The sequence below is a fragment of the Pseudopodoces humilis genome, chromosome 5 (assembly GCF_049639895.1).
Source record: "Pseudopodoces humilis isolate 2021_Gansu_Grassland_sample_001 chromosome 5, ASM4963989v1, whole genome shotgun sequence".
NCBI lineage: Eukaryota > Metazoa > Chordata > Aves > Passeriformes > Paridae > Pseudopodoces > Pseudopodoces humilis.
Genome location: NC_142204.1, coordinates 47,707,119 through 47,732,128, shown reverse-complemented (window position 1 = coordinate 47,732,128; position 25,010 = coordinate 47,707,119). Strand labels below are relative to the sequence as shown.

At 37.5% G+C, this 25,010-nt stretch overlaps 1 protein-coding gene across 1 annotated transcript in view; it reads left to right on the top strand.

The window, feature by feature from the left end:
* The window catches only part of PPP1R3A (protein phosphatase 1 regulatory subunit 3A), a 34,040-nt gene extending 9,495 nt beyond the window's left edge, over positions 1-24,545 (top strand). The window contains exons 2-4 of the mRNA XM_005519263.3: positions 11,879-11,937; positions 12,045-12,181; positions 14,398-24,545. Coding sequence (XP_005519320.2) covers positions 11,879-11,937; positions 12,045-12,181; positions 14,398-16,884 — 2,683 coding nt within the window. The 3' untranslated portion in view covers positions 16,885-24,545. The remainder of the gene's footprint in view (positions 1-11,878; positions 11,938-12,044; positions 12,182-14,397) is intronic.
* The last annotated feature ends 465 nt before the right edge of the window (positions 24,546-25,010 follow it).

The following is a 25,010-nucleotide window of genomic DNA, read 5'->3' as shown; positions in this document are numbered from 1 at the left end:
TCAAACTGGATGGCACTAAAATCTTCAAATGGACAGATATACATCTATATTTTTAAAAAAATAAAAATGTATGAATGTTTTGCTATTAAAACTCAAGGTCTCTTTTAATGAGCTAGAAAATAAAGACTAATTTCTTGGGACTTTGTTTGCTTTGAGGCAATGATTATTCTCATCCCAAGTCAGGCCAATGCATTTTGTTCTGTGCCACCCATGTCCCTGCTTCAATCATAAAATAAGACTGAAAAATGAAAATATTAGTAATTGGAAAAATATAATCCCCTGGATAACACCAATCCAATAATCTTAATAAAAATAGATTTATTACAAACATTGTCTGAATCCTACTGGGAATTATCTTTGCAGAAAAAATGCTTAAATTCCCTTACAGCTGCTCTCTTGATCAATTGTCCCCCTTGATACTATTAATCATAATACCATATATTGCTTATTCTGAGCATCTTTTTCAACTTCACTTTCCAAACTTCTGTTCTAATTTCACCTTGTTACTGACAGTCCTTTATTGTCCTTTTTTAGGCTCACTTTCTCTCCTTTTCTGGTAACAGCCCCTTTTCTTATGTGAGAAGACATAAACTAAGGGATATTTCCTCAAGGTGGAGAAATACCACAGGCTAATATTGTCTTCCTCAAATTTCAGACATTTAAGTAGAGGTTCTTTGTGGCTCTATTTTCATTCAAGATGCTTGTGAAGTTTGCTTGACCAACTCTTCTGGAAGTGAAATCTTCTATTCCCAGGGTAGTTTCCAAAATGCATCTGCAAATGCCCTCACCTCCTGCTCCAATAATGAGGGCACCACGCCGTCTCCTGCCCCTGTCCTCTGCTTCCTGACTATCAACAAGGAAGCTAATTAGTGTCAGTCCCATTTGTTGGGTGACACCTATTTACTAAGAACTAGGTTGAGCCGTCTCTAACAGCGCTGGTAGTTGAAGGTCATAGAAGAAAATCAATCTTGCCTAGATTCATAATTGGGGCTGCTATTTTTCATACAGCTTCATTTTAAAAGGATCAGTTGTAATGGCAATATTTTAAAATATTATTTTATTTATTTATTTATTTATTTATTATCTAGTATATATATTATCTAGTGTATATATATATTATCTAATATATATTATTGGTATTTATTATCTAGTTATTTCTGCTTAGTGTTCACACAGCTCTTCATTTATAGACGTTGATTTTGTCTGCAGCTTTTGCTTCTGAATCTTTTTTGTGGTCTCAATCAGTTTTGAATCTAATATAATTATAAATTATGATTTCCTGCATTGTTTACATTAATTTTTTTTTCTGTTGTGCTTCTGTTTTTTAAAATACTTCCTGAAAGAAAGTAATGGTATAAACAGAAAGCCATGATACCACCACACATGACATATAACATGGTTCAGACATGTATAACATGGCATCTCCACAAGGAAGGATCATTTGAAGCCCAAATGTTTTCAGGTGGGAATTGGCCATATTTCAGGTTAAGCCACCTGAGAAGTCAAAATCAGGAGTGTGCATTAGGAGCCCAGAATCAAGGAATGGTGCTGGATGAGCTTCAGCTGTCCTCTATTTTCTTGTTGAGCAATTCTCCACACTGTGCTCACACTGCTCTGAGCAGGCTTGGTCTGTCTCTAATTAGTGCAGCTGTTGGCTTCTGCTGTTCTTAAGGTCTAGTTCCCAGGACTCTGCCTTGAGTTTTGGAAAGAGGCTGTTATTTCAGCCTGAGGATGCTGCCACTGCCCAGGCCCACAGCTCTGCCACCTCTCCATCTCTGCTCCCCAACACCTCCCTGAACTTCAGGGCAGCTCCATCAAATTCCAGCACAGCTCTGACACCCCCACTTCATTTTAAGATCATCCTTTTTTAACACTATGTAAAAGCTTGAAAAACGACCTAGAGCATTTCCCTGAAAAGTGTTTTAGACAAGTACTTAATTTCCTTGCATCTTGCTTTCAGAGCCAATTTAGAGCTTTTTCCAGCTTCCCCTGACTAATGGGTTTGGTTTACACAGGCTGCCTCACACTGACTGCCCTTTGCTGGTTGCTACTTTTGCTCTGCTCACTTTATCCTCTCCTCTAAACCCTGGGAAGACCCTTCCCTGTTCAGATTTTATGCGCCCAGTACCGCTGCCTTCTTGGACAGCCATAATTCTGTGTCCTGTTGTTTAGTGCTCTCCCTAGGGTCTAATACTAGAATTTTATTTTCATCTTCTTTTATACCTATGTCTTGTCTTCAAAAAAAAAAAAAACAAAACAGAGGACTATTTAATATTCTCAGGCAGTAATGTCAATTTTCTTGCATTTTCTTTATATACACCACAGTTTATTGTGAAACATCCTCCTGTAGGGTGCACATCTTTTTTGTATGCACCCTAATCTTCATACACTCCAAATCTGGCTTGAATTATTTAAATTCTTTAGCAATCATAGCAATAACCTTTTTCTGTATTTAGATGATTTCTAAGAAAAAAATATATTCCCTTAATTTCTGGCAAATTCTTATCAATACTTTTATATACAAGTTGCTATAAAGATTAGCTATTCTTATCTAATTGTTTCTTGGAGTTTAAGACTGTCTCAGCAGGAGTTGCTGAGGGATGAAACTTCTAATGATGATTTAAAGCAGTGAAGTGTGTAGGCTGAAACTGAAATAATTATTGCTGTAACCCTCTAAGCACTCCACGTTCCTCAAGAGAAAATACTTTGTTCAGAACAGACCCTGAACAACAAAATGCGAAGAAAGTAAAATAATAAAAAAAACCTCCAACCCTTGAAGCAGGATGATAATTTAGAAATAGAATCAGTATAATGTGAAGATGTTCTCAACAACTGCTCACAAATGCATCAGACATCACAATTAAAAGGAAATAATAATTATGGCCCCATTCTAAAGTATGGAATATTCTATTCCATTCAATAAGTCATGAACACTTTAAAACCATCAGTGTAATCTACAAACCTATATTTACAACATTAAACTGGATGTTCTGCCTTTTCAATAACTGTCATCTCATCTCTATTATTTTCACCTCAGACTCTAATTGTTTCTTTTATAGGAGCTAACCTACCAGTGTCCTTGGCAGTACAGTTTATGGCTCATGCATTTACAGTAATTGTTTGGGCAATTTGCCACACAGTATAACAATCTTCACATCACAATCAGTTTTTTATAATAAACAGCATTAGTTGTGAAAAATACAAGTGATGCATGATTCTTATGGTAGATAAAGGGCACTGAAGATGCCCTTTAGAAAAAGAAAGGAAAACGCTCAAGCCTTGAACTACTTGAGAAAAATACTGATGTCACAATAGAGCTAATTAATTTGATGGTACAAACAAGAGGGGGAAAGGGCCTTGCATTCATTAGTGTCAATTCCAAATGAGAGCATACTGTTCATAAAAATAATATTCTGCCTTGATTTAGACTAAATATGCAGGTAAACAAATAAAAAGCACTAGGTCTGGCAATAACAATGATTCTGCTCCTTAGCTTTTTTAAGGTTCTTTATTTTTCTACAGACACAGGGAGCAGATACAGCTTACAGGTGGAACTCTGGAGGAGGACAGATCCTAGTGCCCACCAGCTGGTTTGGTCCAGTGGCACTGCCAGGCACTACTGGGGACTGGTCCTGGGAAGCTCAACAGGCACTTTATGGCTTCTCTCCATAGCACCCAGGAGGTGGAACATAAACGTGTCTCACTGCATGTGTCTCTGCTGCAGATGTTTTGTGGCCACCCAGTTTTCAAGAGTCCTGGAACAGGAGGTCAAGCACTGCTCAGTGGTGAGGCCATTGGACACACCCCAAGCAGGCACTCTTCCATGTTAGAAATTTTCCAGTGGAGAAATATATTTTCCCTCTTATGCCAGTGCATAGGCAGGCAATTCTCAGCCTCCTTGTCATGTCCAGACCACATTATGGAGCCTGGTGGTGCTGCAGCACAGCGAGGCAAGGCCCCAGGAGGCACAGAGATGGGTTTGAGCCAGGGCTGTACCTCCTCTTCCTGAGCTCAGCTGTGAATTCCCTGGCAGCACCAGGGCTTGAGACTAAGAACTGCATGTGATAATAAATTGTGAAATGGTTTTACTCTTAAACTATTGCTTCAAATGCTAAGAATACAGATATCAGTTTAAATCAGTAGGGAGACTTGTCCCTGTAGTGAGTTTTGAGCTCAGCAATATGGAGGCATGGAATGAGTTTGTCTTTGCTCATTAGTTAGTTCATATATCCAGTCAGTGAGATAGAATAAAATTAACTATGGAGACACCGTCACAAAATAAAGTCTACACTTTGAAGGTCCACATCGGGATCCTTGGTGGCTCCTGAATCAGAATGAAGCTTATGTTTTGACTTGCTTTTTAATTTTATTTTTATTTTTATTTTTATTTTTATTTTTATTTTTATTTTTATTTTTATTTTTATTTTGTAACATTTTATTTTTTTCCTTCTTGCATTTTCCTCTCAGTGTGAATTGGTTTCAGAAATATTTTGTCACCTGTCCAACTGGTATTTTAGGACCAATACAAATACAGCAATATTTTAAACCAAGCCAAATGTTACGGGGCTTGTATTAGTAAAAAAAATATCTTGAATTCTTATTCTTCTGAGCCTTACAAGCAATTGAATAGAACATTAGAGCTCTGCTTAGAACTTTACATGTACAAAACCTTTCTTATTCCTTTCCAAAATTCTTTCTTCCTGAGAAATTCATTCTTGTTTCATGTTTATGAATTTTGAATGATACTGCATACACTACTGAATCTTAGACTTACATGTGGAAAACCCTTTCTCTAGTTTCTCTCCCAGGTCTTTGAGAAATTTTGCAGGCTTTTTACTTTTGATGTATACATAAACATTTTAAAATAATTTATGCTGTTGCTTGTTTAAATGCAGTTATTTCCTTCTTTACTTCCTTCTGAAATTACATCTGCCGCTAATGATACAAAAATAACCAAACTAAGCTGCCTGCCCTTCCCTCCCCATATTCCCTTTCTCAGCTCCATGGGGTTACAGTTCTGTGCAGAATTGCCTGTTTGCTCCAGTGACAGCTCAAACATGAGTACTTAACTGCACTAATTTACTTTTTGCTCTTCTGCTTCTCAGTAAAACACTGCTGACACATGTAACTACCTCATTTTAGGGATCTCACACGTTGTTTACATCCCAGTGGCATCATTCTGCTGCAAGGCTGGCTATTTTTGGCACTCGATCCAAAAGCACTAGTTATATTGAAGGCTGCTGCTATATGAGGTTACTCTTAGGCTTATAAATCTGTCCTGAAATTAAAATATAACTATGGTTTGGTTAGCAACTTCAGTCTTGCTAGCTCTTTTCATGAGGACATTTTAGCTTCACCTCAACTTCAATTTCAATACGTTCTATTCTACCTTCAGGGTAGAATTTTGATTTGTTTTGAATCTACAGTAAAAATCAGAAGCATGAAAGAATCCACAAAACCTAAGACTATTTTTAAATAAAATAATGTTAAAAACTTTTTTCCCTTTTACATATTTTAACTAAATATTTGAGAAATACATTCTTTGAATGCTTTAATAACCTCATACCTCTCTGAATTTCAGACTAAATAGTATTATCCCACATTTTCTTTTAAATATGAGAAAGTATAAAATTGATCAGGTTGCATTAATTTCAGAGTTTTTCAGGTACATTTCCATCTCTTTATACTCTGTAATCCAGCAGTTTTAGCCTTTTTTTTCACATTTTTAAAAATAAATATCTTATGACTTAGATACTAAGATCCAGCATAAGTGGATATAGCACAGAACAAAGTACCAGGAGTTATACAAATATACAGACACAACTTTAGCCAAATGTTGGTGTGTGAATTAAAATCATGACAAGCTATGATAAACCCACCCACTATGAAGAAATTTGTTACTCCTATCTATTGTCCCAAACCTATTTCAGGCAAGACCAAAGCATCTCCTGTTCCATAGTGAAAACTCCTGCAGGCGTAACTCTCAGGGCATATAGCTGCACAGGAGCGTTTGAAATAGGGCTGGGATTGTGACTGAGGGATCATGAAAGTCTCATTCCCTTGGGAAATGTGTTGCATAATCTCATTCACAAAAATATATTTGTGTTTCCACAGTGAGACCTTCTCAATTTGTTGTGTCTGATACTTGCACCGATAAACTACAGGATATACGTTTCTAGTGCTTGCAGATCTTTTAAGTTTTCACAACAAATACTTTTGTGATCTCTTTATATTAATGCATTAACAGTCTCGCTGCCTTTTTTGTCTTTTGAATATTTAACCCTTTGCTATATCAATAGAGGGAGTTTATTCCTCCTTTCAGACTTTTTTATGCTGAAAATAGAACTACTCAATCTGTCTCCTTGGTTAATGTAGATTTTTCATTCTGCCAGTTTTCCTCTAGTCCTCTTCTGAACATGTTTCAGGTTGAATCAGTCTTTCTTGGACATTATAGACAAACATTCTAGAGGAGCTCTTGTTGGTGCCTGGTGCCACAACATGAACATTTCTTGGAAATCTTTCATAGCTGGGACTACCTTCCCTGAGACATTACTGCTGAACTTGGTTTGCCTTTATATCACAGTGTCTGTTTCATCTCACACTAGTGGCTTGGAAATGGTTTCTGGCAAAAAAACTCCTCTGATTTTTCTTGTTCACCTGTTTCTTCCAACTTCTGAGGCCTAGTTTTGTGGCAGAAATTCTTTCTAGTCCCTAAATGTATAACCTGGCACTTTATAATTTTGAATTTCATCCCTTATCTATTATTCTGATCCTCCAGGCCACCGATTTCTTTCAATCCTCCTCTGCGTTGGTGATGTCTCCAACTTCCTCTCTGCCACAGATTTAATTTAACTTTGACTTCTTGTGCTTTGGTCTGTAATAACATGACTGAGTAAGTCTGATTACATGGCTTGTCCTCTCCGATTCCCCAGCGACGCCTGCTAGCTCCACAGCCCAGCTCCTGGGACCCTGCTTGGCACCGAGCCCCTCTCCCACCGCCCAGCTCTGATGCTCATCTCCCTCTTCACTCGTTTAATTAATAAATTTCCCATGTGGCTGCACAACAAATGCTTTAATGAAGTCCAGATAACTGATTTTTAGACAAGGGAAATATAGTAATCTTATCAAAGACAGATATTATCAGGTGAGTCTGGCATTTTTACGCAATTTTCCATTTATCTATATTTCTTCTCTCATTTTTAAGTCTATTGTGAAAACTTTTTGAAGACACTTGGGCCTGTAGTTGCCTTGACACTATTTCTCTTCCTTTTCCTAAATATAGCTTCTACTTTTTCTATTCTTCTGATATTGTTACAATATAGGACCACTTGACTAAATCTGAATAGCAAAGGTTTTAAACCGATATGTGTTTGCCGCTGTTTGGTCTCTCATATTTGGGTCAGAGATTATATGCTTCTCCTAATTGGAGGATATTTAAACAACAAGTTCTGCTAGCAGACTGGATGAAATAATATAATTTTCGAAATTGCTGTTCACATCAGTTATGTCCTGCAAGATTTATCTTCCTATAAGAATCTGCCCCACCACTAGCCCTGTGGTAGAAGAGTTTATGAGAAGTCTTTTGTTTGTGGTGTTATATATAGATTATCTCAAATTTTGATGAAGCCTCACTTCTAAAAAAAATTCTTATTTAACTTAAAAGGGTTGGTTCAAAAGCCTTGACATATGTGAGTTTATTCCAACCCTTCATGAAGTCAAATAAAAATTGTTTATTGACTAATTTTTTTCTTCTCACTTAGCCATTTTCTGTCTATTCTTCACATCTTTAGCATTCAAGTTTAACATTTCCTCTCTGGGATGCAAATTCCACATAACTTTGGGACTTCTGAACTCCTTCACATAATGCCAATCACAATTTCAGTCCTCTGGTTCCTACTAATTAACCTCTGAATTTCATATTTGTTCTTTCTAATGCAAAATTACAATGATAACCTGTTTTCAGTCCTGACTTTTTTTTTTAACTCAATACAAGTGAATGATAATTTCATCAAGAATTAATCATATGAGCATAGGTTTTGGGGTTTTTAAATTCATAAGTTCCTGGTGTGCTTTATGAAGCTGTGTCCCATTCAGCTGAATGAGAAAAAACAACAGAGCTTCTGCAGGTTTACAGATACTTATGCTGGAATGGAATTGTGTAATCTGACATAAAGGATTTTTTTCTAGCTTGCATCGTTGTCAGAATACCTAGGTTACTTAAAAATAACAGTAAAGGCTTTTAACAGAATACAAATGTTGTGTCTCTCATCATATAGGATATTTAGACCATGCCTCACAACAAAGTGCAATAATTAATTTCTGAAACAAAAGCTTAATATTCTAATTTAAAAATCTGCTCATGGAATTCTGATACTGTGCAAGGACATTTTCAGAGGAATATAAAGAAAATATAACATAGAGAAAAAACTTATGAACTAGAGAAACAACTTCTAATTGCTTCTGTTTGATGAAGGGGCAAATTTTTATTGGCTTTTGGGAAGTATTTCAGTCAGGATATAGAAATAAGTTTCAGATTGTTCAGTAGTTATACGCACATGCAGCCTCAAAATATAATTTCTTAAATTGAAGTAGTGATTTAAATTACTATTGTTTTATGCTCCTTGTGATTCTCAAACACTGCAGTATCAATATACTCAATTTAAGCCAATTTTAAATTTCCCCTGAGAATAATTATATGAAGACAGATATTTCTCATCTAAAATTAAATTAAGTAAAATAAATGTTACATTGATGTTCCCTATACTCAGGTATTTGCAGGGCAGGTGTGCACAAATAATGGGCTATAAACCAGAAATCTTTATAAAAATAATTATTATTAATTTATAAATGTATAAATTAATTATAAAATTAAGCGTAATAGGCAAGAAATTATGCTGCAAGCCCTGCAGTGTAGCTGTGAGGCTGTGTTATCATTGCCATTTTTTACCTGTATTGCTGTTGTGAAAAGAAACTTGTGGGCCAGGGCTCCATATGCTACTAGAACAAAAGTTAAGGAAAAATTCAGCTCTAATCACAGCAAAAGTAAAACTGAGGGGCTCAGATCACACATACATTGAGTGTTACAGTCCCAACCACTAAAAATCCATAACCACATTCCAGTCTGAATTTAAAGTTACAAGCTGAGAATCATGCAGCTTTAGATAATTTCCAAAGATGTAGGTTCCTTTTAGTCAGTCTCTTTCAGAGGTAAAGAAGCATCTTTGCAAGATATATCACTCCACCTTACTCATGATTCCCATGTTATAGGGAATGAATCTCCTTTTAGAAGTGATAATCACTCACCACTGATAATAGAGATTATATACAGGACTGCCTGAACACAGATGTTAAAACAATAAGGCTGGATAAGGTAACACTATCCTGGCACACACCCATAATTATCCATTTTGAAGCATCTTTTTTCCTGTACATTTAAGGGTTTATAAAATAGGTACTCATCCTTAGCATCCTTATTCAAACACTGTGTGTATATTTTTACGCTGAAAATTTCTTAATCAAAACAAAAAATATTCACTGCATGGGAAACACAGGAAATGGGGCAGATTTCAGTTTCTTCTTTCTCCAAGGTATGAAAACAAAGCTAAAGAGTAAGGATCCTGCTTGTATATCCAACTCCATTTGGAGCAGGCAAATCTGCCCTCCAGTTTTTCCCCAGATGTTCTGTATTCTGGTAATCTGGGTATTTTTTGCATGAATGATGTGATTTATCACATGAGGGTGTCATAGAAGCTGAAAGTGGCACTGCTACTTGGATGCTACAGTAGGCGCTGTGAACTCCAGCTAGCAGTAGAATATTAGGCTAGATATAGGCATTAACAACTCCCCTTCTTCTGGGAATGCCTCTTGAATGAAAAACCTGTCAAACTCTTGTTCCTTTAAGAAGGAGACGAGAGTCCTGTCTAGCAGCAAATGGTTCCATCCCTGCTTTCCAAGAGTTGTGGCATCCATATGGCTGAACACTGTAGGGAGTCAGCTCCTTTCAAAGAAACATAGACACTTTAGAATGCTCTTTTTTTCACCACTGGGAAGCAGTGGACAGTTTCCTGCTGGGCCATGTGGTTTTGGGATCGTTGTTTTGGTGTGATGATTCTGTTCATGAGTTTTACATGTCTCAGCTCCTAATCTGGGGCTTTTGCAGACATCCTAATAACATCTAAATGTTTTGATGCATCTGTATCATGGTTAAACACCAACCTACACAGTGCCTAGATTTATGGAAGCAGGTGAGTGAAAAAGATGCAAAAGAGGAGAAGAAAACTGGGAACTAGATGTAACACTAAGCCAAGACTTTGAACTGTAAAAAAAAACCCAACCAACAAACAAACAAAAAGCAACCACTCTCCCCAAACTATGTATAAATAATAACCGCTAATGATTTACCTTAAAACCACCACAGATCAACCGAAAAAAGGTGAATCTGCCACCTTTTTCAGAATGAAATGTAGATTATAACAACTGCAGGCAGGGGAACATACAACTCAGTGTAAGTGGAGGAGTGAAAAATATATGGAGGTTATGCACATACCAGAATTCAAGAGTGACACGATATTCCTACACATTGCAGGAGTATTTACCTTTATTGCAATTAATGGTGAAAAAGAATCACTGAGAGAGCATTAAATCTTGTGCTTCAAGGACAGCTTCTAGCAAAAAATGGCCAAAAGGCAATTTAAGAAGGCAGTGCAAATTACTCCAAGTATTTTCCTACAACTCTACACCTTCCCCTGAAGTATCTGATAGTGACCAGTGTCAGAGATCAGATGCTAGACTGGCAAGAGTTTCTGTCTGCTTTAGTCTGGCAAACCCTATAAAGACTGGTTTTTAAAAAGTTGGTGACAGTACATGTCTACGTTCTTTTAATAGAGTATAAATTTAGCATCCTCCTTCTGAATTAAGCATTTAGGTGGCAGAGTTAATGTTATATCAATTCAAATGAAAGACACTAGGAGAAAATAGAAGGAGAAAAGATTAATATTTGAAAATTAGAAAGTAATTTTCAGTAACAGAGGTGGACGGCTGGTTGAACATCACATAAATTAAGAACTACAGAAAAAAAAATTGCTCCTCATAGAGGAGTCATTAGGAGTGATATAATTTACATTTTACATAAGTGACATTCTTTTAACATTTTTTTTCTTTTTCCACCAAAGGTTAGATCCCTATAAGCAGACAATTCCAACTGCTAGGACTTGACAGTTCGATTGATATCAATTGATATTGATGAGGACTGCAGGCACTCAGCATCTCTCTGTAGGTGTTTTTTGTGTTGAACCTGGCCTTTGTTTTCACAGACAGCAAAGCAACAGAAAAAATTGCACTAGCTGAAGGAAGCAGAATTTGTTCCTGCTGGCCAGGCGCAGTTTAACAACAGGATTTATACTGTACACATGCAGGGAGAGTCTTTTGATTTATTTCAGATAACAAAGATGCCTTTCTCCAGCCATCTCTGTAAACATACAAATATTTGAAAAACACAAGCAAGAGAGAGCCCTGGCCTCTCAAACACATATATCCTTCCAGACCCTTGTCTGACCCCAAAATTATGCTCTCCTGTCACTGACCCATCTAATCACCTTTGTGCTGCTTTCTCAGAAAAGGCCTGGGAAAACTCATCAGATTTGCAGTGTAATCTGAAGCTCAACACATTCTCATTTTCTTGGCCAATTCTTTCTTATGACCAAGCCTTAATATCAGGTCACTCAAAAAGCGCTACATTTTATGTAGCTGTTATTTTCAGAATTTCAAACAGCATTTAAAATGCTGTGTAATTAACTAGTAGTCTTTACATTTGAGTCTAAGGGGAATTAGAACAATATTTTTTGCAGAATAACACAAGAAGTTTCTTTTTGTTTAACAGAAAAGAAGAAATATTGGCAACGTCTGATGATGGCACATGGAATAACTCAAGGACTTCAGGTACAACACCCGGTTTAATTAGTTCTTCCTTACTGCATATGTTAATTAAAAATAATATAACAACCAGCCTCATGGAAATGATTCAACTGGTTTTTTTAACTCTTCAGACACAAACATCCCAGAGATTGTTTATTCACAAGCAGAAGACAAAGACACCAAAATAGCTAATGAAAATATAAAAGAGAAAAATGCAGAATACAACCAGGGTGATCACAAAGATGATGAAGAAGAATTAGAGTTGCTGGTAAGTGTTATACAATTATATCTACAGTATTAAATGATTTGAATCCATTTACGCTTCAAAGCTGGTGAAATGCCCCCTTTTAACAGAGCTGACTGATGTACTAATTTACAAATGTAAAGCCTTGGTCTGTACTTACACTGAATCTCTAACTGGTTGAACAAAAGAAGGTGCTTTGATTTCGGTACAGTGCATCAACTTTTTCTGGTCTTAAATTAATGATGTCTCCCTTTTACTTCTTTACCAGAGGCTCTGAAAGACAGTTCTAAGGAATTAGAAGGGTGACATTAAAAAAAATCTCCCCACTTAGTCTCTAAGATGGGAATATTTTTAAATATATGCTTTCTATTTGAAAATTTTTTATATTTGCATTATTGTTTACTTACGAGATTTTTGCAATTGTAACTATACGAGCATAAGTAAGAATATATATATTTATATTAGGAGATTCTTCTATATCAGTATTTTACATTATGTATTTTACAATGAATTTCACACTCAGTGAATATTCAATCTATTTGGATTTGTGTGCATGCGTGTGTGTGAGGTTTGCCTTGCATTTCTCAGTATGAAAGAAAAAATGGCAATAAATGAGACACGTACAGCAATCTATTATTCCCAGTGTCTGTTCTCAGCTCATATCATTTGGGTGCACAGATTCATAATCATAGATTATAACAGCTATCACCTGTGAAAATGCGAATGCTGAATCAGACAAGAGAGGAAGATGGGAACTGTTCTTTTTTTCTTGTTGATAGAGAGTAAAAATTCCTCTCACTTGAATATAAATTTTTCTTGTCTTTTACTTTAAAAAGTTGAAAATTGTTGCCTTTTGTGGGACCTTTCAGTGCCTGAAAGTCAACCTTTTGGTTCTTATTTCTTTATGGTGAAATGTGCAAAGGAGGACCACTAAAATCCCTTGTTGTTCTCAATCCACCCTTTTACAAAAAAAAAGAGGATCAAATATAACCATTTGTTTATCAATTGCCAGACTTGTCCATACAATAAATGAAGGGGGAGCTATAATTTAGATGTTAATTTGCACTGTGCGCTCTTTAATGAATTAAACAATGAAGGCTTATAATACATGGAAATACAACCAAATCTTTGAAACACACAGGCATTGGCTCACAAGACAGCTGTGCAGTTGACAAGTAACATGAGCCTTATGTGAGAAGAAGGGGAAATCGTAAGATTTGCATATAATTATTGAGATCATGCAAATGTCAGTTATGAGGAGGGGAAAAAAACACAGGCATCTCACTGTTAAATCCTGACAGTTGGCATCACCGAAGAACTCAAATACACTTGAGCACTGGTTGGCAGAGGGTCATTAAAACAGAATTTGCAGAGACATTAGCTCCCTCACTTTTCTTTGAGTGACGTTTTACTATTAATAGTTTGCAGAGGCTTTGCAGAAAACATATTAATAAGAGAAACTGTAATGGGGGTATCTACAGCAAGTGCAAATGTATAAAGGGGTGCCCAAGAAGCTAGCCTCTAATTGATCAGCTAGTGCTATCAGTGTGACTCTGCTAAAGTGAGAAGAGAGTGCAATGACAAGCAGGCATAGCTGAATAATACAATATGATATTTGGGAGCTAGGAGGGAGAATGATTAGTTTCTGGCCTTTTACTTTGCTAATCTCATTTCCAACTCATGTCTTACCAGATTGTCTAAAAACAGTCTGGTTTGAAGCCTGTAAAATGGTCCCTGAGAGAAATGAAGCACAGACAATCCTTACAGTATTTGTCAGTGTGAAATGTGTCTTTGTTTTACTGGACAATACTGTACATTACCAGACACTGATGTACTGTATCAATTCCCTCATTTAAGCACTGTTCCTCCCCCCTCACCCCACGGCTTCCTCTCTCCAAATCTAGAATCAAATGTATAGAGAACAAATTAGCCTGCCTTTAAGGGAATATTCTCTTCAGATTTAATTTGTATAAAATCCACTAGCAGCTTACTGAACTCATGAATAAAGAGAGAGGGTTCTGAGCACTATTTTATTTCCTGCTCATTTCAGCACCACCATAAAGCTCATTACCTATGTTAAAAAATACATGCAATGCAAATTTTGCAAATGGTTTGAAACATGTTTCCATAAAAGCTTTGTTACTGAAAACAAAACTTTCAATAATGAAATCCTGCCTCCTTCATTTGGCATATTTTTGCAAAGCACTTTTTGATCATTCTTTTCTATTCTATTGTTTCAGTTAAATCAGCACTTCACAGGAGCTAGAGGTACCTCTTCCAGAGATGAAAGGAATTTATACACAACAGAACCAATTAATTTTCTAAGTGAAACTGAAAGATTGGTGAAGAAGCTAACCTGTATAGAAAGAAGCGGTGACTTGCACCCTGTGCCTATCAGATCCTCATCTGAAAACTCTTCACATGCGATAGGAGAACTAAAAGATAAAGCTAAGTATTCTGTGAGAGATTATAATAATCAGCTAACAGGGAAGGAAGTCACTGCTGGCTCAGTAAACAGCTATGGGAGGTCCTTGGAACATACTGGTACCAGTGAAAGCCTTTTATTGTCAAAACATTTTCCTCTGACAAAGCAGAATGAGGCTATCAATTCTATGGCTACTGGCTCAAGCCAACAAGGAGAGAGGCACACAGATATTTCAAAAGGTGAAATAGATAGTGTCTCAGGAAATAAGATGATGGAGAGGTTATTCATCAGTGAGGATGCTGCTGGTACCTCAAAAGGGGCCTGTGAAATGAGACCAGAAACCATTTTGCCAGAGCATGATGAATCCGTGCAATTAAATGCATGCATAGCAAGGACGCTGGATGGTAACGCTAATCCAGCTCTGGAGCACCGGGCACCACAAACGTCTCAACAGACTTTGGATTCACTGTTGTCAGATGCTGACAGAAATGAAGGAAGAATCAAGATGATTGAAAGCAAAGTTCAGGTACATTTAAGAGGAGATTTATATGCCAGTGCTTTTGAACGTGCTGGTGTCTCAACAGATTCCACACAAAAAAAAGGAGTTGGTGAAATGTCAGAAAAGAACACTGATTTAGGGAAGCAGAAGAAAGTCGTTGAAGTGGCAGACTTGGCATCAATTGGTGAGGAGGAAGCATACAAGCCTTTCAAGTCACAAGGGAAACACAATGCCAAAGCCCTGAACTCAGCACCTCTGCCAGCTGAGAACAACAAGCAGGCACCCAGGGCCACCAGCATGGATGAAAGGCGACCTGAGACCACTCAGGAGCTCAGAGGATTCAGGAGGTTAAAAGACAGAGAGAAGTCAGATGACTCAAATAAAGGGAGATCAATTGGAAAGGGAAGTGAAGCAAACTTTGCAGAGCAGAGGTGGCAAGAAACGGGGAGTGAGGCTCTGTGGAGTGCGAGGGGGAGCACGGAACCACAGACCGTGACTTCCACAAAGGAATTGTTTGCCTGCCAGGAGGCAGAGAGTTGTGAAAAGTCTTCTGTCTCTGAGCAGGTTATTACAGAGAAAACAGAGGCAGGTACAGCTTATATAATTAAAACAACATCAGAAAGTGCTCCAGAAAAAATGCCTGGCAGTGAAAAAGCAGTAATTGTTAAGCTACCTCGAGAGACTGCACTAAGTGACAGGCCCACAGAGGAAAAGGAAACAGGGTTTGATACACGTGAAGGGAGAAATGATGGTTCACATTATGCTCTTTGTCAACTCAACACAGTGGGTGTATTATATGACACTGAATTTGAAAAGGAATCAGTTTTAGGTATTTATAATGCATGCGTACATGAAACACTGCAAGGAGAAACGACGCCTGTATGCAATAGCAGGGAAAAATGTGCCAGAGCACAACCAGATAATATTCTACCTGTAGGAGAAGCAGTAAAGGCTTCTGCTACAGGAGAGAAAGATTTGCAGGAGGGTTTGTGTTCAGAAGTACCTGAAAGCCCCCTGAGCACTCAGAAGCATCTATTCCTTGAGAAAGCAGAAGAGCTCTACAGGGAAGAAAGCCATGGTGATACACTGTCCTGTTTATGTTCTAAAGCTGAAACAAAAATGCCACCTTCTGGTACAAATACTGTGCCTACTTACAGTTATAAAAGCTCTTCAGTGGCATCTTCAGAAGGGCCCACTGTGGAAAGAGGCAAGGAGCACCTGCATAGATACTTTGAATCCAAAGTCATTGAGAAGGTAGCTGCTGAGTCAGGGTACAATTTAAATCTAACAGATGAAATTACATGTGTTAAAAAAAGCTGCTCTCCTGAAGTTGAGAAAGAAGAAGTACCTTCCACTTCAGACACAGCAATTTTTGGAGAAGGAAGAGGAAGGAATACAGGTCAATTTTGCCATCAAGCAGAGGTCCAGCAAGAGAAGTCATGGAGGCCAGAGGCTTTCATTAGTAAGCCTACCAAAGAAAATGGAAGAACAGACTCTCAAGCTGACCATTTAATAACTGAAGGGAAAACACTAAACTGGCTTAATGACTCACAGAAAGAAAGCCAATACACTCCTGAATCTGCAGATATTTCTAACCAGAAGAGTGAAGCACTTAAGTTACCTAGTGAGTCTCCAGGTCTAAAACATATTGCTTTCAAAATATTTTATTTCTTCTTGTTTCTTCTATTTGCTGCAACACTCTACCACTATGATTTGATGGTCTGCCTTGCACTCTACCTGTTCTCCTTGTATTGGCTATACCATGAAGGAAGACGAAACAAGGAGTCTGTCAAGAAGGAATAACAGACTGTCAACTGTGCTCAGGATCCATGGTCAATAACCTCCAATTCCACCACAGCATTTTCACTGTTAAAGAGTTTATTCTTTGCTAGAACCAAAGCAAGATTTCCACAGCAGCATCTTTTACTAAGAGATCACATATGAAGTTGAGCCTTCATATAAGTAATTAAACTATGCAGGACCATTATGTTTGGATCATTAAATACCTATATGAAGATGAGTTCTGAAGCACGTCAAGTTAAAATGAAGTACAGCTGTTGCTTCTTAGCAGGATATGAAGAAGCAATGTTTCATGTCTCCATAGTACTTAAGCCCACCATTTACTTGCTTTAATTTCATTTGCATCAAAACTTCATATTTTTCTGGGAAGTTTTTTCCTAAGATTCTGTGTGGTACATAACAACACAAGGAACAATATAAGACCTAAGTCAGTATTTTGGTGCTGACATTGCAGTTGATAATCTGCTAGTGTAATTAGCCAATGCATCTGTTGACAGTTTAATGCATTTTTCCAAACTTTTATTTCATTATTTTGACTTAGAGCTTCAGCAGTACCCCTGTTTGAAAAGTGTAAGGCTTTGACTTCAATAACGTCATGTAACTTCCAGGATATAACTGTGTAGCAGAATAGATGTGCTGTTTCCACCCTGTAAAGATTGAAGGTCACAGCCACAGGCCTCTTACTGATCACTCACATGCACGAAAATTTTTTGGGTTTTGCAAATGAGGACTGAGTAACATGACTGAGAATTCACTGAACTGTTATTGTGGGCAAAGCCTTTAAGTGACATTTTTCATCAGAATTGCTTGAACATACCTACAAAGCATTAAATAAATGTTACAAAGGAATCCTATAACTGTGTGGAGCATGTCTGAATTAGATTTACTGCTTTTTTCCCTATGGCTTGCAACCTAGAGCTAAAAAAACACCGAGAGAGAGCACTGAGCATGACCCTGCCATTCAGGGAGGCTGTTTTGTCTGGTTTGGGTAAGGCAGAAAAGACTGCAGGGCAGTCAGAATCTGCCCTAAGGAGAGCCCAAATTGACCCTGTGCAGCAGTCCTGTGGGGTAGACACATGGGCAGCTTTGCTGCATGGTGTCCCACACTGCAGGTGTCCCACACAAGATCAAGCCCAAATTTTGTCCAGAAGGAAAAGAATGGACAGGTTATGATGCTCTTCAGCCATTTCCCAGAGGATGTTCAGAGATGCTATCACAGGTAGGATATTAAAAGACGCACCAAGACTGCATAATGACTCTGAAGCCATAGAAATTAAGAAGGTAAAAAAGTTGTTTTAAAGCTCTGTTTGTTTCACTGTCCTTACTATCACTGTGAAATACCATAACTGAAAGTCTTGGTTGCATATCTGACTGGTTATGTAATAGTAGAATTATTTAGCTGTTAGCTTAGCTCTGGAATAAATGTTTTAAAGTCTATGTAAAACTTATTCACATATTTCAGGATGATATAAAACTCTGTTACAGGAGGCACCTTGGCATTCCTGTTCTGCAGGAATGTAAAACTTTGGAACATTTTCGTTTAGCATTGCATTCAGTGGGGTGAGCAAGTATGTGTGTGATCTATTGTTAATAGGTGTTTTGATGACTGGATACCTTGAAGACTTCTGACAGCAATCCATGAATGAGTTATAGTGATGGACTAGAGGCATTAAGGAGCTACCCCAAGGGCTGTGTCCAGATGTTCAAAGGTATATATGAGGAAAATATTCATTGAGATAAAGAAATTAATTCAATAGGCATTACGAGATGAATCCAATAAAAAGCTTAGGCTTAGACTTAAAGCAGGATTGAAGTTAAATCAGTGTAAGTCCAAAGTAATGATTGCAGACCTTCCTTTATTTGGAGACAACAAATGCTGAAAGAACCTATCCTTTTCATGATGTTTATACATCTCGAAAAAGCACAACACTGCCTTACTTCTGGTGGTTTACCTCCTGCAGTGTGACAAGTCCCTGATCTAAGTGGATCAGATTTTCAGCTTCACTGGGATAGAGACATCGGGTATTGCTTTACTTCATAGTATGGTGAAAACTCTGAAATAACACCTAATATATTCTGACAGAATCAAGGTCCTCAGACAGAGGTATAAAAAGTGAAGAAAGTATCCTGTACCTGTCCTGCTGAAAGTCTCACAATGCCAGATTCCTCAAGTGAGAGAAATCAAAGACATTGGACACATTTCAGTCTTACAATTAAAACAACCATGGCAGAAAGTAAAATTTTTAGATTAAAAAGCAGCTAAAAGCCCCAACAATCTAATTTACCACATAGCTTTTTAAAGCAAAATTCATAAATTTCAGAGCAAGGACCAAAGTCCAGGTTCCTGACCAGTTAGGTAAGATCTCTACAAACTAAGTCACAGGATTCAAACCCATGTTTGAAAATCTTCAGCTTTACCAAACCTCGGCCTTTCATCCAGCAGAATGTACTGCTGGAGTAGTACTATTATGAGGAGGAGTATTATTATGAGGAGAAGTATTATTATGAGGAGGACTGTGCGCACCGGTGTTTGGCAATACCGCTGTACATAGATGGTTTCCTACTTTCTTAGCTGAATAAAACTTAAAATGGTTCTCTGCACAGAACAATAGATATTTTTTTTACCATTTGAGGCTAGAGACTAATTTGATGCTCCCATCACAGAGGAGTTTTCTTTTCCCAGAACTTGTCCATTTTTAAGAGAGGTCTTAATCTGACACAGTCTAAATCCCTAAGCACCTGAGACAGCTAAGAACTTTAAATGTCTTGGACACATGCTTTGTTTTAAGGAGAGCTGAATGGTTCAGTCACCATGGAAGTAGAAAAGCCTGGTTGTGTTTTTCTATTGAATCTTGGGGTTTCTAAGCAGTGTGCATTTTAAGGATCCATTTGCTCCTTCTCACAGAAGCACAGACATCCTTGAACCATAGTAGAGCCATACATTTGTGTGGTAGTTGTCTGTATGTAATCTGCAAGGTGAAAATTTTGTTTCTTATGCATTTCAGCCCATAATATTTTGTTCATTGTCAAAGGCTCAGCTCAGCTGATTAAAGAGCAAGAAAAGGGTTAGAGATGATTGATGGACCCAGGACCATGGGTGGAGGAAAGTCAATTAACTGAATCAGTCTCTGGACAACAGAAAAATGTTACATAGAGCTCAGTAGAGTCAATATGACCTGCAAAAAAATTGCAAGGGATAAATAGAGAGGATCTATTAATACAGACAATCATGAAAAATTAGTGGGCTTTTAATATGTGTCATATTTTAAACAATTCCTAAATATCAGCTGACATTTAGCTAAATTACTTCAATCTCTACAGAAAGTGTGCTTTGAACAGCTGTATTCCTGTATTCAACAGGTTAAACATCTGGGTTTGCCATTTTAACACGTACAGTCATTCAGAGTTGGAATTTAGGGTAAATATTTGAGTGTTAGGATAAGCATATTTCATCTACACACAAGTGGAATACTGTTAGCATTTCTCAGATTTGGATTGGGATTTTATGTTCTATATTTAAAATATTTAATCAGCATATCGTACCTTATGATTGCAAAACAGGACTCAAGACTGATCTGTGAGCACAGGTGCCCGAACTTTAAAATATGTATGTGCTTAAAACAACAAAGCAAGTAATTTTATCTTCTTTTATTTATCATTTGATAAGCGATCTTTTAAAAATCTTCTTACTTTTGTTTCTAGTATAGAAGAAACACCTTTATAACACTGGCAAAATATTGGGTTTTTCTTACTTCAGGGAATAAGTGGTGTGTTGTGCTCTTGCAATGATTCATATTTTGCTTGCCTACAAGGCAGCAGTAACATATTTCTAGTTAATACTTTAATTTCTAGTAGATTCTAGTTATTTCTTACAGAAAGAAGGTGCGATCCTAGATGGTAGGGTAATCCTGTGGTCACAAAGGGTTTGACTCTGGTACAACATAGTGATCAAAAATAATATAATTTAAAAAGGCTTCCTTGCATTATTGCAAGGTATATGAGCTGTATCTACATTCCATACCATGGCAGGTATGTCCCATGGCTATTATCCAAGCTACACATGAAACAAATAAATTAATCTTCTATTATTGTGGCATGTCTAATCTGTTGAATTGGCTTAAATATAAATTCAGGGCAGAAGAGAAGAATTTCTGCATTCAGATATCTTGCTAGGAGGTAGTCAGAACAAGCTACATCATTAATGACTTGTTGTTGCTAATTGCTTGCTGGTTCTTATCCATCAGTGACTTTTGGCTCAACAGAGGATAGGCTCTGAAACAAGATACAGCCTTTAAAGGCCTAGTTAATATTGGAAATTAAAAAATAAAGAGGACAGAGTATGAACTAGATCCCTAAAGGAAGGTTAATATGATGATGTTCTGAGTCACTATACTAAATTTTATATGCCAAATAATATATACACCCCTGAATAAAACACCTGAACTCTCTAGTCATTGAACATATGAATGAGATTCAAAACAGACAATGTGTTAAATATGGAACTGTCAAATTTTTCTAATAAAAACCCCTGATGGCAGAGTTAGGTCTTACACCCTTGCCCTGCCAGTTACTGCTGGGCAAGGACATGCTTTTTTCAGGTCAGGTTCCATATTCTGCAGCCCTCTTGTGCACTGAAGTACCTAAACAGCTGCCTTCAGGAACAGGATACTCTGCAGAAAACAAACCTAGAGTTTTGGGACAAGAGAAAGAGAACATTTAACCCCTTAAGCCATAGATTGGAGGGATATTTTGATATAAACTTTGTTCCAAGAAGAACTCGTGCATCTTATGTGAAATTCTATTTAGATAAAATACAAAACCAATACCAAGACCTTTACATCTCCTCAGTGAGGTCTACTTCTTCCTTAGACTATAAATTTACATCAGTAAATTTATACATCAGTGCCTCTTGAATCAGGAGTGGAGAACTGTTCTAGCCATGAACTGTGAATTTCTCTCTTAGACCTATAAAGGTGCTTAAATCCCAGCACAGCTCCACTTCAGGAATTCATGTCCTTTTGTGACTCCCAGCTGACCTTGCTAAGACTTGAAGCTCTTCTGAGAGCACTGTCTGCAAAGGAGACCTAGAGCTATAATGACAGGACTCAGAACGTCTTTCTGATCTAGGAGGTCTTGATGCTGCTGGGGATTCAGAATTCAGGTAGGTGTCAAGGGAGATTTTTTGACCAAAACTACACATGCCTGAGTGAGGACAGTATCTGTCAAAAGTATAAGGAGATTGAAGGGAACAGATAATTTCTGAGTTCAGAGTAGGTATGAACCAGGTGAGCTGAGCTATTTAACAAGTGTGATATGTGTGATTTGGTGGTACATGAGATATGTGTGTTCATGTGTATATGGGTGGCTCTAGGAAAAGGGAATTGGAAGGTGAGAACTAGATTCCATAGAAGAATGGAAAAGAAATAGTAAACAGAATGTCTAATTGGAAAGTTTTCTCTAGAGATGTGAAAGTTTACTAAGTTCTGAGTAGGTTGGACAGACAACACAAATATAAAGTATATATACTTTATAAAGTATAAAAATTAAAATACATGCTAACTTCTTTTTGTAACTTATCAACTGCCACTTAATGGAATTATAGTGGAGCATATCTTGCCCTTGACCTTAATATTCAGTGATTCAAGATTAGAGCATTGCTCTGAGTACTAGAAACACAGCCTCCTTCTCAGGATGTTCTAACCCTCCAGGGGGACAGCCTCAGGCTGGAGCCACAAACCTGCCTCATGTCTGTTTATGCAGGTCAGTCCCCAATGACACGAAGCTATGTGTGTCAGGAGAAAACAAGAGTATGTGTCAGACAGTGCTTATTAGTGCAGAAATATAAAACTATCTGAAAATAGTGAAGCTTCCACAATCCCTGTGTTGTCTGGTATAGTTCAGAGCCATGTAGGAGCTTCTTTGATTTTCTAGTAGCATACATGGCTGCAGGAGGACGTTTAGATTCCTAAGGACTACAGGGCAGGAGCATGTCTTGAATATATGTGATGACAGGGAGATCATAGAGCACACAGGCTCATTTAAGCCACCACACAAGCTGTATCTCTGTGGAAATTTCTGATCCTCTCTACCAGTGATCTTTCTGGGGCTGCTAGCTGCTTGTGCTCCTGGCACTACCTTCTCCACTGAAGGACAGAAGGCAGCTCCATACTGCAGATTTTCCAGTGTCTCTGAAGGGGAAATGAGAACTTCTGAGGAAAAGACAAAAATTACCTTATTAAGTAAGTCCTCTTTATTAGGGAGGAATCCTTTCTGCTTCTAGGGCAACCATGGACAATTAGGAGTGGCCTGGACTCTTTAAAAACAAAAAACAATGATTGGCTTGGGGGAAAGTTCTGATTAAGCTCCTCAGAAACTCCTTATTTATTTATACAAGCTATGTACCTGTCTGTCCCTCTGTGCTATGAATGAACCAAGATCCCTGACTGATAAAGGACAAGAGCAGGAGGCCTCTTGTGTAGGTTTCATACCTCCTTGAATGGTCTTGGCTGTTGAATGGTCTTGGGGCAGTTAGGCACACTAATCAAGGCCTATGGAAAATGTCTCAGCAATCACAAGTCTTGGCCTGTACCCATCTTAATTTCATGTTTTGGGAGACAGAAGTAAGGCTTTTATAAGAGCTTTATAAGATTAGGTGTGAAAGGGAAATACTGCTTGATAAATTACTGGTTTATCAAGCAGTTTTATAAAAAATGTGACATAATTTTAGTGTCTAATCCCTCTGTATAATGCAGCATTTTTGTAGAATTATGGCAGAATTACTAATAAATCTTATAGAGTAGAGGAAAGAATGGAAGATAAAAATAGCAGGAAAAGAGAGGGAGAAAACAAGGAAGCAAACATGCAGGCATGTGCCTGCACTGTTCCATAGTAGACAAGAGATTTATAAATGGGAAAATTATCTTTTTCTAAGTTCAGGTTGAGTTTGTGATTAACCACTGTTCTTTAAGCCATGCTGCACTCCAGACAAGAGCACAAACACAGACAAGTCTTTTTATTTTCCCACCTTGTATTTTAGTAACAACAAAAAAATCATCAGTATTAGAAAGCCAGTTAATAAAGGCTTTGTTCCTGGGGGCAGAGGCAATTCCTCTGTTAACCTTGCAGGTGAGGTGGACAGGCTGCTGTAAAGGCAGTGTTTGGATGGTGTGGCCAGGACGTGCTCACAGCCTGCTTTGCTGGGACTCGGCTCTGTGCATTTCACATACACCCACTCATGTGGCCATTAGCAACCACTTGAACTACCTGTGTCCTTGCCTTCAATCTTATGCTTAGTGTGCATGGTAAACTGCATGTACAGCAATTCAGTGTGCTAATCATTACATGATATATAATTTGGTATAAAGAAATGTTTAAATAAATTGTTATTATTTTGAAATTATCAAACATTGGAAGACATACAGTGTAAGAAACTCAACACTATCAACTGCAGCTGTGACCTTTTAGACTAACTGATCTGAACAGACTTACACCTGCAGCTGTACATCACCCTCAAACATATCAAGTGAGAAGCAAACATGGTGTTTTTTATAAAGTGTGTTGTCTGATACAGCATAAAGTAATAGCATGACTTGCTATGTACTTTCCTTTTAATTCTGAAAAAGTCAAGAATTTATACATTCAATAAAAATTGATTTTAAATTAGATTAATGCCAACTGCAATCTCATTAATTGTATTTTTAATAAACCAATGCTGAACTGTGTTCAAATGCATGGATACAAAGTGACATTTTCTGCTGTGCACTAGATATCACAATTTTCATATTTGTTTCATGAGATATTCACATTGTTGTGGGCAGGTTTTCTTTGCAGTCCATAGGGCTTGAAGCAATGGACAGCTCAGGTGCCCATCAGCTGGGAGTGCAACCCAGAGCTCTCAGTGCATGAGAAGAAACAGTATTTTGAAATAAAGTTTAATGGTAGTCTAAATTAAATTAGTAACAAAAACTTGCATCTAGATTTCAATACTTATCATGTCTCTTTCTTGACCTTATTTGCCTCTTGTCTGGCATCACAGCTATAATTAAGACAACTTCCTTTTCAGATGCCCAGTTGGTGAAAGATGGCTGGCGATACAATTAAAAGAAACCAAGTTTTATTCATATCCTAAT